Genomic DNA, 17,969 nt, shown 5'->3' on the forward strand with positions numbered 1-17,969 from the left:
GGGATCGAGCCCCGCTCAGCGGGGAGTCTGTTTCTCCCTCTACCCCTCCCCACGACTTGTGCTCTCTCTCTCTGCTCTCTCGCTCTCTCAAATAAATAAATAAAATCTTAAAAAAAAAAAAAGAGAGAAGAAAGTTTTACTTCGGATCGCTGTTAAAAATCCTGCCCCGCGTCTCTTTTATGATGTCTCTTCTGTGCTTGCTTTAGCAGCACATATACTAAAAATATGATGTCCCTTCCCCCAGGGAATGATTATTGCTGATATTCTGTCACAGGAATTGCTCAGCTAGTTTCTTTATTTTCCAGACACTGTTATCATTACACCTATAAAAAAAATACAGTCTATCTCTCAAAGGTAATGACATTTTTAACATAATGTGCAATACCATTACCATGTGTAAAATTTTATCAGTAATTTCTTAATATAGTTACATATCTACTCCTTTCCAAATTTGGAATTTCCAATCCTCTCCTAATGTCCTAATCTTTTCTTTCGTTTCTTTTTTTCTTAGTTTCTTTGAATAAGGATCTAAACAATCCTCACATTGTGCTTTGCCTCTTTAAGTCTCAATTTCTTCATCTGTGACCCCCTCATTACGCCTGAATTTCAGAAAGGCAAGGCAACAAGGATCATAACTGAACAAAAGCAGCAGTCTGAGGATTAGTCAAGTAGTTATTGCCCAGGATTTACACAGTTCTTTTCCTTGGGTTCAAATCACCCGTTGCCATGTCCACAGCATCCACTGTAGAGGAGAGATCAGGAACGGATCCTCTGCCCCATTCAGGTTGCCTCTCCTCTGTGCCACAAAGCTCATGGCGACCTTTGTTCTCAACCCTTGCTGCTGCCCAGGTAGGTACCCCTCTCTCAGTCTGCCTGGGAGCCTCTTCCCTGGAGACTTCCTCCCCCTTTGCCAACCCCCAAGCTCTGTGGTCCTTCAACCTCCCTGCTCCCTCCCACTGGAGCCTTCCCTCGTCCCCTGCATTCGGCCCTGGTTATTGATCACTGGGTACCATCTTGTTTTCTCTTGGATGGAGCCAGAGATAATTTGAAATGCATGAACATGAAGGAGATGAAGGGGAAAAGCCCTGAAGTACAGCCTCAAGGTCAAGCACCCATGAGACATTCAGGCTTTTACCACAGCCCAGGTTGTCCCTTAGTATATCATGTATACATTATTATGCCACAAAAGTCACAGTCTTTTTCTTTGCTTCAACTTGTGTCACAAAAGGTAAATTCCTGTCACCCAGCTTGGTGTGAGTCTCACTCATGCCAAAAGAGGAGTGGGTATGTGATGGGCCCTACAAAAGGGGTAAGGAGTGGGGAAACCCTGCCACATAAAAACGGAGTTAGGTGTGCATAATAAATATTTGCTGGGTGCAACGGATGAACAAAATTAGTAAAAGGCACCAATGACAGTGCCTGACACATTGTAAATTTTCAATAAATACAACCATAAAATAAGTATTATTATCGGATGATCACTGAGGTCTCTCTTATCTTACCACCACAGTTCTGAGGCATGAATGAGTCGGTTCTGAGGCATGAATGAGTCAGTGAACACTGGAAGACCCACTTCCTTGAGGCCAGGACAGGGTGCTCAGAGGAGTTACTGTGCCTGTGGACTTTCCTTCCTCTTCAGTTACCTTCTCCCACTAACTCTGCATGAGTGCGGAAGGCAGGACATTGTCCCTAGAGCCTTGGTGTAACCATTTCACATTTCAAACTTTGAATTGCTTCTGGGATCAAGCCCTGCACTGACATAATCGCTAAATCTTCATATCAACTCCAAAAGGAAGACAGGCTGGGTTCCTAGCCACGTTTTACAGGTTAGAAACCTAAGGCTCAAAGAAAAAATAAATTTTTCCCTGCTCAAAGGGTAAGCCAGGACTCTGGACCCAAATTCTTATCTTCTGATTCCCAGGCCAATGCTAGTTCTTTCCATTTTCCCATTTCCTTTTCATTGTTTTCAATCCAAATGATGATATTTTTTTCAGAGTACAAATTAACACATGCCCATTGTAGGAAGCTTGAACAAAATCAAAGCAGTATAAGAAGGAATTCCATCCCCTATGGTTAACCATTCTAAAAAGTTGGAAATAATTTCCCTCTGTTCATTTTTATACATAAATACTTTTATGTGATTGAGATTATATTGTATGTGCACATTTAAATCTTAGGATTCACTTAATTTTATATCTTAGCTATCCCTACCATGTTACTAAAAACCCTCTGTTGACATCCTTTTAGTGTGAATAATCTTCCATTTTATGAATATACCACAGTTCTTGACTACGCCACTAATTGATGGACAATTATTTTCCAATATTTTTCTTGTAAATAATGACCAGATGAACATCTTTGCTGAGAAAACTTGACCTACTTCTTTGATTATTTCCTTAGGACTAAGTCCCTGAAGAGGATTGCTGGTTTGGCAGGTGTCTGGACCATGATGCTCTCAGCAGCAGCTCAAGGAAGGCTCTCTCAAGTCGACACAACTGTCATTCAGAAGCAAAGTAACTTCTAACTTCATTAAGTAAATTTAATAGAAAACTGTAATCTTTAACTTTCCAAAATATGCTTTTTATGTTTTGAAACATATTGGTCTCATGTCTGACAGCTTCAGTAGATATAGAATTTACTAAATATTCCATTTAAAATGCACGGAAGATATTATGAAGTCATGCCAAATTTCTAAGTGCCATTAGAGTAAGTTAAACAGACCCTGTTGTTACCTAAGCTGCCAAATAGCAGAGGTCCACAAGAACGGATCTCATAGCAACTTCGCCAGCCCCAACCCATCCTCCAAAGCCCAGACTTGAATAACCACCTGCGTATTTGACATCTGTACTTGGATGTGTAATAAATCCTCAAATCAAATAAGCCCAAAATAGAACTCTCAGTTTCTCAGTGCCCTTCTTCCAATTTGTTCCTTCCCCATTTTTCCCATCTAATAAGTAAATGGGGACACCACCACCTACCTAATTACTCAGGCCAAGAACCTATGGATCATCTTCATTTACTCCCTCCCTCATCCTCTACATTGAATGCATCAGGGAGTCCTATTTGTCTCCTTCAAAATATATTGAAATTGAGCCCATTCTGTTGGTACACATGCTTCCCTGCAAGCCATTCCTGAGGTTTCAAAGCATGTTCCTTCCCAGCTCAAAACCCTCCAATGGCGTCCTGTCGCACTTGGGAATAAAATCCCACTTCCCACACAATCTGTGTCCTGTCCACCCTTCGGCCTCCCCTCCAGCTGACATCTTTCCAAGCCCCTTTCTCGCCGACAAACTTCCCAGTCCCTTTTTGCTATGAGACTTGGCACGTGCTTCGTCCACATCATCACCCTGTGTTGCCCTTCACATCACTCAGGTCTCTGCATGAAGGGCATCTTTCTACCGAAGACGGACGCCCTCCCATCCCCCTACACCTTTATTCTTCCCCACAGCACTCATTACCCCCCGACAAACAATCTCGTCATTTGTTTGTTTACCGACTATCTCTCCGCTGGACTGTCCACTCCATGGCGGAATGCACTTCCTCTGCTCTGGTTATTGCTAACAGACAGTGCCCAGCACAAGGCACAGTACAGTCATTAACATGCTCAAATAAATATTTGTTGAATAAATGAATGAGGTAGAAGGTTTGCACTATGAAGAATGTGCATTAGACTCACTTGAGCTTATGACAAAGAAGGACAAAGGAAAGGTCATTCTCTGCAACTTGAGCTCCCATTGGAAGAGCAAGCACTGTAAAGCACAAACCACTAGACAAACGATTATTATCATTATATCAGTGTGGCATCGTGCTGGATGCTGCGTGCTCCGTAAAAAGGGACACAACATACTGCCACACGAGTAAAGACAGCAGCTGGTTGAGATGCTCACAAAAGGCTCTCGACCAAGAGAAAGTTTGTTGTAAGTACACTAAATTTCTGAGAATACTGGGGAGTTAAAGAGAGCATTTAGGAAAGTAATCACTTCAATTTTAAGAAAAGAACCTTGAAAATTAGTTTTGTTTTCAAATGCTAATAAAAAATTAGTGTTTATCCCAAAGTAGTTATGTGTGGGAAAAGTGAATACTTTATCAATGAAGGTTAATCCACCTTGAAGCAAGTGGATCCCATTTCTGATTTCTGTATTTGCGCCATGAAATTATCCCGCTGATGGAAATAGACAAGAGTGTCATCTAGTGGCCACTTGTGTGAACTACATCTCCTTGAAAGGTCAAGTCAGAGACAACCATAAACTATGGTCCAACTTGCCAGTGGTTACCAGATTTCCAGATTCACAGACATATAAGGGTTTTTGTGGGTTTTTTTATGGAGACTTAAAAGGAGTTGTCAAGATCTCATTTTGTTGATTTAGGATGTTAAATAACAATAACAAATACCACCTGCTATCTAAAAACAATAAACAATTTTAACACCCTCCAAAATAGAAAGAACATAATCTCAGAATAAAGGAAATGTACTTCAAGTTGCAAATATTTAGCTCTATAAAAAATGTGCCATGCAATCTTTTCTTTACTCAATAGGAAAATGAGACCTGGAAAGCTTTACGGACAGGTACCAATGTGGAGACTGGTATATGGGAATTCTGCTCAGCTGATGAATCTTTCCTGAAAAGGCCTCTGCTTAAATCCCCTCCACCAGGAGAAGTGCTCCCCTCGACCACCTCCTTCCAGCCCTGAGATAGGTTTCCCTGTAACTTAGGGCAGAATCGGCACCCTCTACCCAAGGGTCCTGGTTTGGGCCTGGGAGTCTCCAAGAAGACGCCTAAACCCTTCTTTATTCTGATGTGTGAAGGCGGCTCTCAGATCCCCACCTCCCCTAATCTCATCCCTGGTCTAAACCCCCTAGTTCTTCAGCCCGTACTTACACTCCCAGCCGGCCGGGCAATAAAGTACATTCTATGCCTTCCAGGGCTCCAGTTGCTACAAAGTTAAGATCATAGACATTTGTGAACAGATCCTGTGAAGAATCAGAAGTCTGAAAACTTCTTTTCCCAGGCCTACCAGCTCAGAGCAGTACAGAAGTTTTCTTAGGTATCAACATTCTTGATAAACCCACAGCAAGCACCCGGGGGGAGCCACAGTCTCTTATATTACAAATTCTGTCATCCATACCTTTAGGTCCAATCTCCTCGCAGACGCCCCCTGAGTCACTGAATAAGGCTGAGGTCTTTCATCGACCGCCCTCCATTACTGACCTTTCTTAGTCGCTTGCTAGTGGGCTGTGCTTTCCATAGGAAACAAATGGGTGAGTCTGCTGTTTCATTTGTTTCAGCTGCGAGTGATAGAAAGCTCATTCTCAACAGCGGTTTAGATAAGATGGTTTATTTCCCTTTGGTGTACCAGCCTAGAAGTGGGTGAGGTATGGTGCCCCCACAATATCAGAAACCTAGGCCCCTTCTACCTTGCTGTTCCAGTCCAAGGTTAGTTTATGGTCTAATGTGACTTGGGTAGCTCCAGACATTACAGCCACTCTCTGGCCAGAGGGAAATCGGAAAGGCAAAGTACACCACGCTCTACCTCAAGACGTTCCCCAGGTGTTGCACACCACTTCCATTGGTCATTCCTAGATCCAACGGAGGCTGTGTTGTTGTTGTCACTTTCCTAATAATCAGGAAGAAGGGGGACACTAAGATTGGGGGACAACTAGCTGTGTTGACAACAATTTGTATGACATGTGCTCAGAATCAGACACAAGGTCAAGTGATTACTGATCCAACCCTGGTGGCCAGCCTCTCTGGAAAATCACCAAACTTGGCATCAAATTGTATAGGACTCCACAATTAAAATCCCCTAAAATAAGATCAATGACCAGTGGGCAAAATGAGGACCCACAAAAATGAATCCAGTGAAATCGTGATCATTCAAGCAAATGGAATTTTTAACTCTGATCATCTCGTTAGTGTTTCCATGCAAGAATTGCTTCCTGGCATTTCTCAGAAATGTTATGTTTTTCCAAAGCCCAAATCCTAATTAAAATAAGTTGAGAAATCTAGAAACCTAGGGAACGTATTCTCCCATGAAAATTAAAACCTCACGATTGAGTGGGGGGATGGGCAAACTAGGTGAAGGGGATTAAGAGTACAAACTTCCAGTTATAAAACGAATAAGTCACAGGGATGAAAAATACAGTACAGGCAATATAGTCAATAATATCGCAATGACTGTGTGGTGACCGATGGTGACGACACATTGTGGTGTGCATTTTGTAATGCAGACAATTGTGGATTCCCTATGTTGTACTCCTGAAACTAATATGAAAATGTCAACTATACTTCAGTGTTTAAAAAAGATTTACTTGGGGCGCCTGGGTGGCTCAGTCCTAAGTGTCTGCCTTCTGCTCAGGTCATGATCCCAGGGTCCTGGGATCGAGCCCCGCGTCGGGCTCCCTGCTCAGTGGGGAGCCTGCTTCTCCCTCTCCTCCCCGCCTGTACTCTCTCACTGTCTCTCCTTCTCTCTCTCTCTCAAATAAATAAGTAAAATCTTTTAAAAAATAAAAAAGATTTACTTGATCAATTCGGGGACTGATTGTTGTATTATTTTATATTTTACTCTGAAAAAATAAAAATAAAAAATTTTTAGGATAGAAAAACAAAACAACAAAAAAAACAAACAAACCAAACAAAAAAACCTTAAAGATCAACATAGAGATGTCACTCGTTCAAAGGAATCCACTGATGTCAAATCGAAAGCAAGTGTAGAAGATGCTGAAGCATGCGCTGGAAAATTAAGGTGGACGGTTCCGGAATGGAATGCCATCGGGCTTGCCCGCAGCTGTTGCCGTGTTGGGAGCAGCGGCGAGCTAGCGCGGGCTCGCACGGGCTCCAGAGAGCAGTTGTGCGCATGTCTTCCCAGCGCTCAGGGACATCACAGTGGGAGCTGGAAATTGACCATAGCGGGAATACTTATACCTCCCCTCCGAAACGGGCAAATGCTACCTATCAGGGCTTTTCTTTTTCCCCCAGAGAGTTGGTTTACCAGCACACACTGCTTTCAAGTGTGTGTTTGTGGACTGGTCTGCTTCTAACAGTAAGTCATTTTTACAAATAAAATAAATATTACTGATTTTATGCACATAGGATACTTATACAAGTCCTATGAGTGGTGTTAGAAAAAATAACCAATTTTGAGGCAAAATAAGTCCTTCTATTGGCAATTTCAACAAGTGATTCTGTGTAGTGTTACTAAACTTCTCGGTGGGTCTGAATGTTAATATTATTTGAAAACTTCCCAATAATGATTGCTGGCATTTCCAGGTGTTCAAGTATTCACTACAGGCTACAGTTCTTTGTTAATATTCAATAAAAGAGATGCAAAAAGAGTACGAGGTGATTGCTTTTGTAGAACACCCCAACATGAAATCAGAAACCGCACGAAAATCTGAATTGGCAAGAGCAATATTGAATTCAACAACAAAATCAAGACTAAGGCAAGCAGACAAAATTGTCATTAAAAAAGGAAATGAGGGGTGCCTGCGTGGTGCAGTCGGTTAAGCATCTGACTCGATTTCGACTCAGGTCATGATCTCAGGGTCATGGGATCGAGCCCCGCATCAGGCTCCATGCTCAGTGCAGAATCTGCTTGGGTTTCTCTCTCCCTCTGCCCCTCCCCCTTGCGCTCTCTCTCTTTCTCACTCTAAAATAAATAAATAAATCTTAAAAAAAAAAAAAAGGAAATGAACTTCTCTGAAGCAACATGTACCCTAATGCTCAACTTTTTTTTAAAAAGATTTATTTATTTATTTATTTATTTGACAGAGGGAGACACAGCAAGAGAGGGAACACAAGCAGGGGGAGTGGGAGAGGGAGAAGCAGGCTTCCTGCCGAGCAGAGAGCCCGACGTGGGGCTCGATCCCAGGACCCTGGGATCATGACCTGAGCCAAAGGCAGACGCTTAACGACTGAGCCACCCAGGCGCCCCCCTAATGCCCAACTTGAAGATGTTTGGGACAGGCTCTCAATTCAACCAACATCAGTGCAAAATGAAAGAAAGTGTTCTACATCTGGAATGCTTGCTGCAAAGCAAATATCAAAACCATCAGATGGACTAATTCATGCTTTTTTTTTAAGTTCATTTTGTAAATCATAACTTTTATATATCAAATATTTGCACTGTTCTCTTTCCATTTTAAGTGATTTTATTTGGCATTTATTTTGTCTTACCATTCCCTTCCTTTTATCATTTTCTATATCCAGAATCTGCATCAGGTAGAGATCAGTTTCACATGCTCTTTAAATAACCTTGTCACAGTATATTGGCTCATGAGGATAATAATAATATAAAACCGTATTATTTGCTGAAACCTTTAGTATCGTATGATCAGAAAAATTATTCACTGTTTATTATTATGGTCTCTCATTTAAAAGCATGTAAATAAGTATTATGAAAGATGCAAAATGATCTACAATGTCAGGAAGCTTGAGAATTCCCAGAAATTCCAATTTGTCATTCCCGGCTGTTGATATTAGTATCAGTTGGAAATTTGGAAACATTACTCTGGATCACTGATTTTCAAACTTTTTAAAGCAGCCAACCGTTAGTATCAAAGTTCACCTTGGAAACAGAGGACACAAAAGATATAAAAGGAAGCTCTGGCTGAAGGAGACAGAATTAGGAGCTGGGATTCTGTCCCCAACGTTGCAACCAAATTGCTGAGTGACTTGGGGCCCGGCACTTAAGTGTCTTTGTCTTGGTTTCCTCACTTGTAAATTGCAACTGACCTGCTCCTACCGGGCCCCTGGCTTATTGTGGGAGGCAGCTGAGACGTGGCTCAGAAGGACTTTGCAAACTCGGACGCCTCGTACAGGGTTAAGTGCCAGACAGATAACGGACGTCCACACACCTGATACAACTGTTGTAATGTGAGCCCAACGGGGAGAGCAAAGACTGGAACCCAAGACGCCATCCATCCTGGCCACTTTTCTAGACTCTCTCCCAGTGCCTGTCCCTTTTAAGAGCTGGAGCTTCAAGCTATAAACAAGACCTTGAGTGTAAAGTGGAATCATTCTACACCTAGTTGGGATCAGGCAGTAGAACACAGAAAATTGTACTCCTCACACAAAGTGATGGATTGTAGAAAGGGGAGTGTGAATTATGTGCAAGTTGCAAGTTCACCGAAATGGGAGTCAGGAAGTTGCATTTTAGTCTGGAACTGCTATAGAATGTAGAGGAATAGGTCATTTCCCCTGCCTGAACTTCAGATCTTCAGAACTATTACATCTGTAAAAGGCCAGGGGGGCCTGGATGACTCCACATTTCCACAAGGATTCATGCTGCCCCATTCCCCAGCTGAGCTCACACAGAAACAGGAATCAGTTTTGTTCATTTGCGTCCGGAATGTTCTTGCTAAGTGGAGCTCTGGCATTCCTCAGCCCGGAGAGCTTTTTGCAAATAACAGCTATTTTCTGAACAGTAGCAGTAAAGTTTGCTTTTCTTAACCTTTGCACCATCTTTAAAAAAAATATTATTACATGTACTGAAAAGCAACACATGCTTGTTAAAATAAAGTCAAACAATGCAGAAGTACACAAAGTACACAAAGTACAAAAGTAAGTTTCTTCCTCCCTGCAAGCCTATCCCCCAGTGGTAATCATATCCTTCCAGACTTTCCAGGTGTATATGTATACATATACACAAATGAGTAATTTAGGAGTTTTTTGGTTTTGCTTTGTTTTCTTAGGGAGAAGGACTGTTTATTTGCTCCCCCACCCTCACCCCATTTCATGGGACCATTCTGTAACTTGCTGTTTTTTCTCTATTTATAGTGGGCAGTTTCCAAGTCAGTACATTTTTGTAGTGGTTATTATTCCATTTTGTGGATTTACCATAATAATTCCAATAGGGACACATATGTTTCCCTATTGTTGGATACTTTGGTCTTTACAATGTTTTCGCTATTCAAAACAATCCTCTAAAAAATAGTAATCCTGTAAGAATAGCCCTGGACATATATGTTTGCACACATGTGCAGGTATTTCCGTGTATTGGGATTGCGGGAGAAGCACATTGCCCGACACCTACGAGAGCCTGACAACCCACAGTGCCACTCTTAGCCTGTTCCCAGCAGCATCTGTAAAGTGTGATTTCTACCTCCACGTCCCTCTCTGTAGGGTACTGCAATCCCCTGAGCCCGACAGCTTTCTTCAGCTCTTCAGATGCCACCTTACTCAGCCAGGACTGGGATTAGCTAGAGGAGCAAATTCTAGCCTAAGTCTTGGTGAGCAATGATGGTTAAGCCAAGGATACTTTGCTGTTGTAACCACAAACTCAGTGGCTTAAAACAACACATGTATTATAACAAATTTGTTATAGATAACAAATGTATTGTCTTACAGTTCTGGAGGTCAGAGTCCAAACTGGGACTCAGTGGGCTCGAGTCAAGGTGAAGGCAGGCTGGGTTCCTATCTGCAAGCTCTTGGGGAGAATCTGTTTCCTTGCGTTTTCCTCTCCAGCTCCTAGAGGCTGCCCACATTCCTTGGCTGGTGGCCCCTTCTCTCTCCAAGTCTGTCTCTGACCTCTCTTGCTTCCCTCTTCCACATTTAAGAACGCTTTTGATTGTACTGGGCCCACCTGGATGATCCAGGCTAACCTTATTTTGGGGTCATTTGGTTTTCGACTGTGATTCCACCTGCAAGAGTAATTCCCCTTTGGATATAATATGACATATTCACAGGTCCTGGGGATTAGGATGTGGACATCTTTGGGAGACCATTATTATGCCTTGCACAGATACCAAGAGCCTGAAGTTGAGAACAGAGCCCACACAGGAGACTTCTAAGGAGTTTAGATGTATGTCTGAGAAAGATTCTTCTCAGGGCCAGGCGGGCAGTGGTGGGGTAAGGACAGGGAGGTCAGTCGGAGGATATTACAGTGGTAAAGCTCACGCAAGGACAGCAACAGTGAAGCTTTGTTCACATGTGGATTTCCCTGGATCTCTGACTTTGAGGAAAAAAGGGGTCTTTGCCATACCCAGTCCTAATGAGCAGCCCATGAAGCCTCACCCTGATAAACATCTATCAAGAGCGGAACCTCAGCAGAGTGAGCCCACCATAGCCTCCCTGAAGCTTCGCACCTGCTGAGGAACAGGATTCTGTCCTGTTTTGTCTAGAGGATGTCTGAGAGTGGGAAGATCCTCTAAACCCAGCCGTCAGGAGGGGCTCACCCCTGCCCTGCTTCTCCTCCACGTTCTTGGCCCTGCAACCAGGGAGGTGTTTCTCTCTGGGACAGGCTGGATTCTGGAGTCAGTAGGCCATGAAACAACATGTTTTCCGGAAAAGTACCTTCCTTAAAGAAAACCACTCGTTCCAAGGAGTAGAAAAGGGTCATTGTGCCTTGCCAGGCCCCCACTCTCCTTAGGACATGACACAAAGCTCCTGTCCAGGGAAACACAGGGCAAATCACATCCCCAGGTACTCTGGCCTTCCCTTCATTCTGAAGATAGGAAACGGGTCTGCTGAGAGGTGGCGGGAGGCAGACCCCATTTATGGACGAAAAGGACAGTTGAGCTTTGCGCCTGTAGGTTCTTACGACAGCAGGGCTGTAAGGCATTTGGTCCAAAGTGCCTCACAGTGAGCAGCTGGGTTCCTCAGCTACAAAATAGAGGGGATGGGGTGGCCGTGAGCTCTGAGGAGATCTATAGAAAGCATTTAGCTCTGTGCACAGGAGAAGTCTAATGAATAGGAACTGGTAACAGCAGGAGGACCGGAGAGAAGGCTGGATTTGGAAACCGGGTTCAAGGGAGGCTCCGCCCCAGATTTCTTGGGTGACCTTGAGCAGCCCCTTCCCTTGCTGCCCCCAGATAAACACTCCTGGCTCTGCTGGCATTCTAGTGTCTCTCTCCTGGCCGCCCCTTCCTCCCCAGCGAGGCAGGGGCACTTGCGGCCGGCCTGTTCCAGAGCCCCTCCCTCTTCTTACGCAGTGGGCGTGCTGGGCCGCAGGGCAGGAGCATCTGGGCCACCACACACCACACACCACTCACACAACACACACCTCACGCACATCACACACACACTCCCCCCTCACGCCACAGACCCCACGCATACTCTTGCACCCACACACTCCACATACATAAGGAAAGTAGGATTGTAGGAGCTGCTCATCCCTTCTCTGGGTCATCCCTCCAGACTTTCCTTAATCCCAGCTACCCCACACCCAGCTTCCAGCAGATGCTCCGGCTTCGCTGAGAAAACGGACCATCCGGCGTGACACGCTCCTCTCTCTTCTGCCCCCGACAGGCAAGCACGCAGGCTTTACCTGCACCCCCGAACATCCTTCCCAGCAACATTGCTGCACCCACACGCCCCCATCCGGGCCTGACCCCCAGGCCCATCCTGGGGACCCCTCTGGGGGTCTCTTCCTTGCTAGAGTACTGTTAGGGTCTCCCTCCCCAGTCCTCCTTGCTCAACACATGCTCAGCCTCCCTCCCATTCCTAAAAATAATAATCACCTCTCCCTCAGCATGGTGCCATTCTGGTCAAAATACATGGCTCTTCTTCCCTTCAAATTATCTTCAACTGCAACCTCCCCTTCCTCAGCTCCCACTGATTCAACTGCCCTTGCACACACACACACCCACACGCCCCCTACACACACATGCTCGTGCACACCACCGGAGGGCCACTCCCTTCACTCCACTCAAACTTCTCACCAAGGTCATTGTCAACCCTCATGTTGCAAAATCCAAGGTCTCTGCTCTGTGCTCACCGTCGCCAGCCCCCCTGATGCTTTCAACTGGCTGACTCGTCCTCTCTGAGAACCACTTTCTCCCTTGCAAGGTTGCCAGATAAAATATAGGGCACCAGTTAAAATAGACTCTCAGATAGACAACAAATAATGTTTTAGTATAAGTCTGTCCCAAATAGTGCATGGGACATACTTATACTAAATACTTTTTTTTTTTTTTTTTGGTCTATCTGAAGTTAAAATAACTAGATGTCCTGCATTTTTATTTGCTAAATCTGGCAACCCTACTCCCTGCTTCTCTGTCCCATGTGCTCCCCACCCTCCTGTCTCTTCTTCAGCTGCTCCTCCTCAGCCTCCTCCTTCTGTCGGCCTGCTCCAGGGTGCTGGCCTTGCCTACCTTCCCTTCTCAAACTCCCTGATCTCTGGGGCAGCTTCTCCCACATCCTTGAGCCCAGCTCCACTTGAGGCTAGCCTTGCCCAGAGTCTCCGAAGACCTTCTCTCTAGCTCCTTTGTAGCAATAGCAGATTGCAATGCTGGTGTGTGTGTGTGTGCACTTGGAAAGACTGCTTGTCCGGCCCAACAAGCAAGGCTGCCTCTTTGTTGCCTTCATCATCTATTGCCCAGAAACGTGCTGGCCAGATGTGGAAGCATCTGGAAGCATTCCAGTTGTGGAAGCAAGAAGTGCTTCCCTGGGGAGCTGGCTGTGGTCCAGCCTCATCTCCTCCCACTGAACTGCCTACTCCCTGCCCCCACATGTTCTCTGAATCACCACTCATGCTGCTCCCTCTGGAACACCCTCTCCCAAACTCTTCCTGCTGAAGTGCCCTCTTTTCTTCAGGTCTAGCTCAAGGGCCACCTCCTCCCGGGTTTCCTTGGGTCTCCCAGCTCTCCCTCCCCTGAGCACCTGAGTGTGTTATGTGCAGCCTTGTCCAGGTCACTAAATTGGGAGTTCACCAAGTGCTGGGACCATGTCTGGTTGACTCTCATGTTCCCTGGGCAGAGCCTGGTACACAGTCGGTGCTCAGCCAGTGTGTATTGATAGAGGAGTGAATGACTAAATAAGAGAACAGGTGACAGAATAAATGAACAAATGCTTGAGGAAGGAAGGAAGGAAGACTCGGTGAGTAGATGGATGGATAGATGGATGGATGGATGGATGGATCGATCGATCGATGGATGGATCGATGGATGGATGGATGAGCAAGTGAATGGGTGGATGGATGGATGGAAGGATGGGTGGATGGATGGATGAGCGGGTGAATGGGTGGGTGAGTGGATGAATGGATGGATGGATGGGCAGATAAGTGGGTGGATTAGCAAGTGAACAAATGAGGAAACCTCAGGACTTGACAGACTGCGCATCACCTACAGTGTGAGGTCAGGCTCCTTGCCATCACTTTGTTTTCAGAGTCATGTGATTCCAGCCTGCAGACTCTGCTTCCACGAACCCAAGGAGGTTGTGACCATGCAGCACAGAGACAGAGCTCTAGGCCTGGGGTCCTGATACTTGGGTCCGGCTGAAAGGCACCTGACCTGGACCAGAGCTGACTTTGCTCTCCCCTCCCAGACCTTGCACTTCTATCTCTACCCATCTGGAGCTTCCATGCCCAGGTATTTCTTTGTGTCTAGACATGCTCCCCTACCTCTGATGTCTGGGCATCCCTGAGAACAGGTCCCTGCCGAGTTCTGAGAAAGGCACCACCCAGGACCCCTTCAAGGAAGGACTTCAGGGGCAGCCTCAGCCGCAGAGCTGCTTTGCCAGAGGTCAGACCTTGGGGGACAGGGAATGGGGGTGGGCCGCACTCAGAGACTGAGCAAAGGTAGGAGGCGGGTATTAAGGGCCTGCACCATAATCTGATTTGTTCCTCATCTAATCCTGCTTTCTCCTCGTTCCCCTCACAGATGTTGACCCCTATAAACATCTTGCACCCCAAACTTTGTCTCAGTGTTCATTTGTGGAGAATGCAACCTGCAACCGTTTCCTTCCACGTGCATCTAGGAAGGCCCTGTTTGGGGGCTTTCGGGTCCAGAGTGACCACAACAAGCTCCCAAGAACTCCTGTCCCTGGGCCGTGCCTCCCTTCCCCATGCTCCCCTACTCCATCCCTCTCTGCCAGCCTGACACTCTCCCTGGCCCCTTCCCCCCCCTCCACCTCTGCAGCCGCAAGCCTCTCTCTGAGAGTCCTTCCTGTGGCCAAGATGGCCTGTCTGGGTACCCGTAGAGGCCAGACCCCTGGCAGGGTCAGTTTTGCCCCCTACAATAGGCAGGTCCTAGGAGAGCCATCCATTCAGGGCTGAATGGAGACATATGAGCCAGGAGACCCAGAAGTTTGCACCCTTCAAACTATATTCTAAATATGGCACAGGAGGGGCGCCTGGGTGGCTTAGTTGTTAAGCGCCTGCCTTCGGCTCAGGTCATGATCCCAGAGTCCTGGGATCAAGCCCCGCATCGGGCTCCCTGCTTGGCGGGAAGCCTGCTTCTCCCTCTCTCACTCCCCCTGCTTGTGTTCCCTCTCTCACTGTGTCTCTCTCTGTCAAATAAATAAATAAAATCTTTTAAAAAATTAAAAAATTAAAAAAAATAAATATGGCACAGGATTTATTTCCTGGTACAGGAAAAAAACAGATTTTCTATTAATAAAAACTGAGCACCTCTTTATTTGTGACAAAAACAAGAGCTTTGTTACATGCTCTCGATGTAACATAACATTTTAACTTATTTGGAATTATCTTTCAGTTCATGATTTTTCTATCATTCCCAAGTGACGCAAGTCACTCACATTCTCTAAGAACAGAAGTGACCTATAAGAATATAGTAATAAAGTCTCATTCAAAATATGTTTCAAAGTCTTCTTTCTTGGCTTTCCTGTTAATCAAACAGCTTGTACTTTCTGTGACTATTTTTTTTTTCTCTTCTGTTTCCTTTTGTAGTTTTCAGCCCTGGTTCTTGAGAGACCTATATAAGGATATACATTTTCAATTATAAAATAAATCGCTTGTTCCCAAGGAAGCAGCCCTTTGGTTGCAGAATTGCAGGTCTGATTTCAGGGAACGGGCAGGGGACAGGTCTCAGGGTTGGATTCTGTGCTATGTGCCCTTGCAAGGAACCGAACCCATCAGAGGGGCAGATAAAAATATAAAAATGTCCACTCGAGGGCGCTGTTTCTTCTGGTGGCAATAGAACCAGTTGTACGGGCACGCTGGGGTAACCTGAGTGAACTAGCCCTCTGTTCCCAGTCAGCTCCAGTGATATTGCAGTCCCCGGTAAATCAGAAGAGCTGGCCTCCGTGCCATCCGACAGTGCCCAGTCAGTCACTCACTCTTCAGGCCTCTCCTAGGCCCCAGCCTGTGGGCAGGGTCCAGCTGAACTCTCAGGGCTCGGAGCTGAATTCCACCTGGTCCCAGCCCTGTGGATCTCCAGGCTGGCGGGCACAGCAAGCTGGGCTGGGCTGGGATGGGGAGTTCGCCCAAAGCAGACTTGGAGGAGTGGGACACCAGGGAAGGCTTACTGGGGGGGTGAGTGGGTCTGACCCACCAGCAGAACAAATCCTGCGGACTGTGAGGCCTCACATGAAGTTCCAGAAGTCCCGGGCACCCGCCGCCGCCGGCTGGGCATGGTGACCCAGCCCCGTGAAGAGAGAAGCCTCCTGGCGAAACGTGGCCACTGTGAAGCTGCGGTCAGGGCCCCCCTGAGGATCCTGGGTCCTCGAGTCACAGCTGAAGCAGCAGAGGAGGCAGGTGATGGCTACGGTGACCACAAACAGCACCGCCACCACACCAATCACTGCTGTTTCCATGGCCCTGCGTGGCAGCTGACCTGCTGAGCAACCGGGGCCAAGTCTTAGAGCCTCAGCTCCCCACCCAAAACAGGGGGCTCTGGGGGGTAGCAGGCGCCCTGCTCTTCCAGCCGCAGTCCTTGTGGGCTCCTAGCAGATGCCGGTCTGAGGCCCTGGGTCACGGCCCCACCAGGCCAGTGGGCACTCCGCATTGCGCCATCAGACCTCAGCTGCTCTCTGTTACTGTTTTCTAAGCCTCTGGCCAGGATCCCAAGAGCCGTGGTCAACTCCACTGGCAGCTTCTGGAAGAAGAGCTGTCCTGAAAGATGTGAGCTCAAGACTCCCTGGACTCGGAGGGGCTGAGGAAGAGGGAGCAGAAGACTTTGCTCAGAGAGAACCTTGCCAACCGGCCCTCCGGTGCCGCCTACCCATTTCAAGAGAGTTTGTCTGCTTGGACACAGGAAAAAATACTCCCCCTCCGGGGGATCCAGGATGAGCCTGGGCTCCTCCCTGGAAGAACCTTGGGCCAGTCCTTGAGTCAGCCTATCTGCTGCCTCCTGAGCTCCTGGCCGTGGGCAGGGGGCAGGAACGCAGGTGGGCAGGAAGGCAATGCCAGCCCTGGGCAAGGTCGGGCTGGGGCCACTGCAGGGGCACCACGAGGGCCATGGGGCCTTCGGCAGGGGCTGCAGTCCCTTTCACTCGGCCTCCTTTTCTACACGGGGCTGGGAGAGTGCTGTTTAGAGAGGGCAGGGCATGCTCCCGCCAGGACCTGCACCCCTTCAGCGACTTCCGACGGGGCTCCTTTGCCGTGTGGTTCCCGTTCCCGAGAAGCCCTCTTCGGCATGGCCTCCCCCCAGCCCTCACGCCTGCCGCCCACGCTCAGGTGCTATGACAACTTACCCCGGGCTTCCCTGGGTGACAGCGCTGGCTGTACGCAGTGCCGTGGCCTCCTGACCTGGGGGCCACCCCACGGGCCAGGCCATGGCCCACTCATCCCTGGGTGCTGCAGCCTTTGTCCTGCTTCGGACAAGGCTCCGAGATGTCTGAGTAGCTGTGAGCACTTCCTGAATTCCTTCCTCCAATTGTGAGTGTGGGCCCAGGACCTGCACAGCTGCCTGCCCCCTTGGTGACTGCTCTTCCCCCACCCCCACGCACACCGCGCCGTTCCAGCCCTGCGCACTCGGGGCTCCACTTGGCCGCTCCGGGTGAGGCCGAGCCAGGCCAGGCCGCTGAGTAAGTCCACCAGAAGGGCTGCATCCTCTCACTCGGTCGCGGCTCTTCCACACCTAACCCCCTGACACCACCCCACTTCCAGAAAGGAGGTTTTACCCAAACTATGAGGAATGGAGTGGAGAGAAACAATGCTCCCAGGTACCAGACACAGCCAGGCATTATCTCATATAATGGCTCCAGCAACCCTGGGAAGTGATATTGTCTCCATTTTACAGACAAAATGCATATAGTCAGAAGTTAAACGACCTGCCTGTAGCCTACTGCTAA

The 17,969-nt window shown here is 47.2% G+C and overlaps 1 protein-coding gene across 1 annotated transcript; it reads right to left on the reverse strand.

The window, feature by feature from the left end:
- Positions 1 to 15,343: 15,343 nt before the first annotated feature.
- Positions 15,344 to 17,491, reverse strand: SPAAR (small regulatory polypeptide of amino acid response). Its single transcript, XM_032396841.1, has 2 exons — positions 17,370 to 17,491; positions 15,344 to 16,828 (listed from the first exon to the last, which is right to left on the reverse strand). Exon 2 carries the CDS (start codon positions 16,488 to 16,490, stop codon positions 16,260 to 16,262), a length of 231 nt encoding a protein of 76 aa, XP_032252732.1. The 5' UTR covers positions 16,491 to 16,828; positions 17,370 to 17,491; the 3' UTR covers positions 15,344 to 16,259.
- Between the last annotated feature and the right edge of the window lie 478 nt (positions 17,492 to 17,969).

The sequence above is a fragment of the Phoca vitulina genome, unplaced genomic scaffold (genome assembly GCF_004348235.1).
Source record: "Phoca vitulina isolate PV1807 unplaced genomic scaffold, GSC_HSeal_1.0 scaffold94, whole genome shotgun sequence".
NCBI classification, from domain to species: domain Eukaryota; kingdom Metazoa; phylum Chordata; class Mammalia; order Carnivora; family Phocidae; genus Phoca; species Phoca vitulina.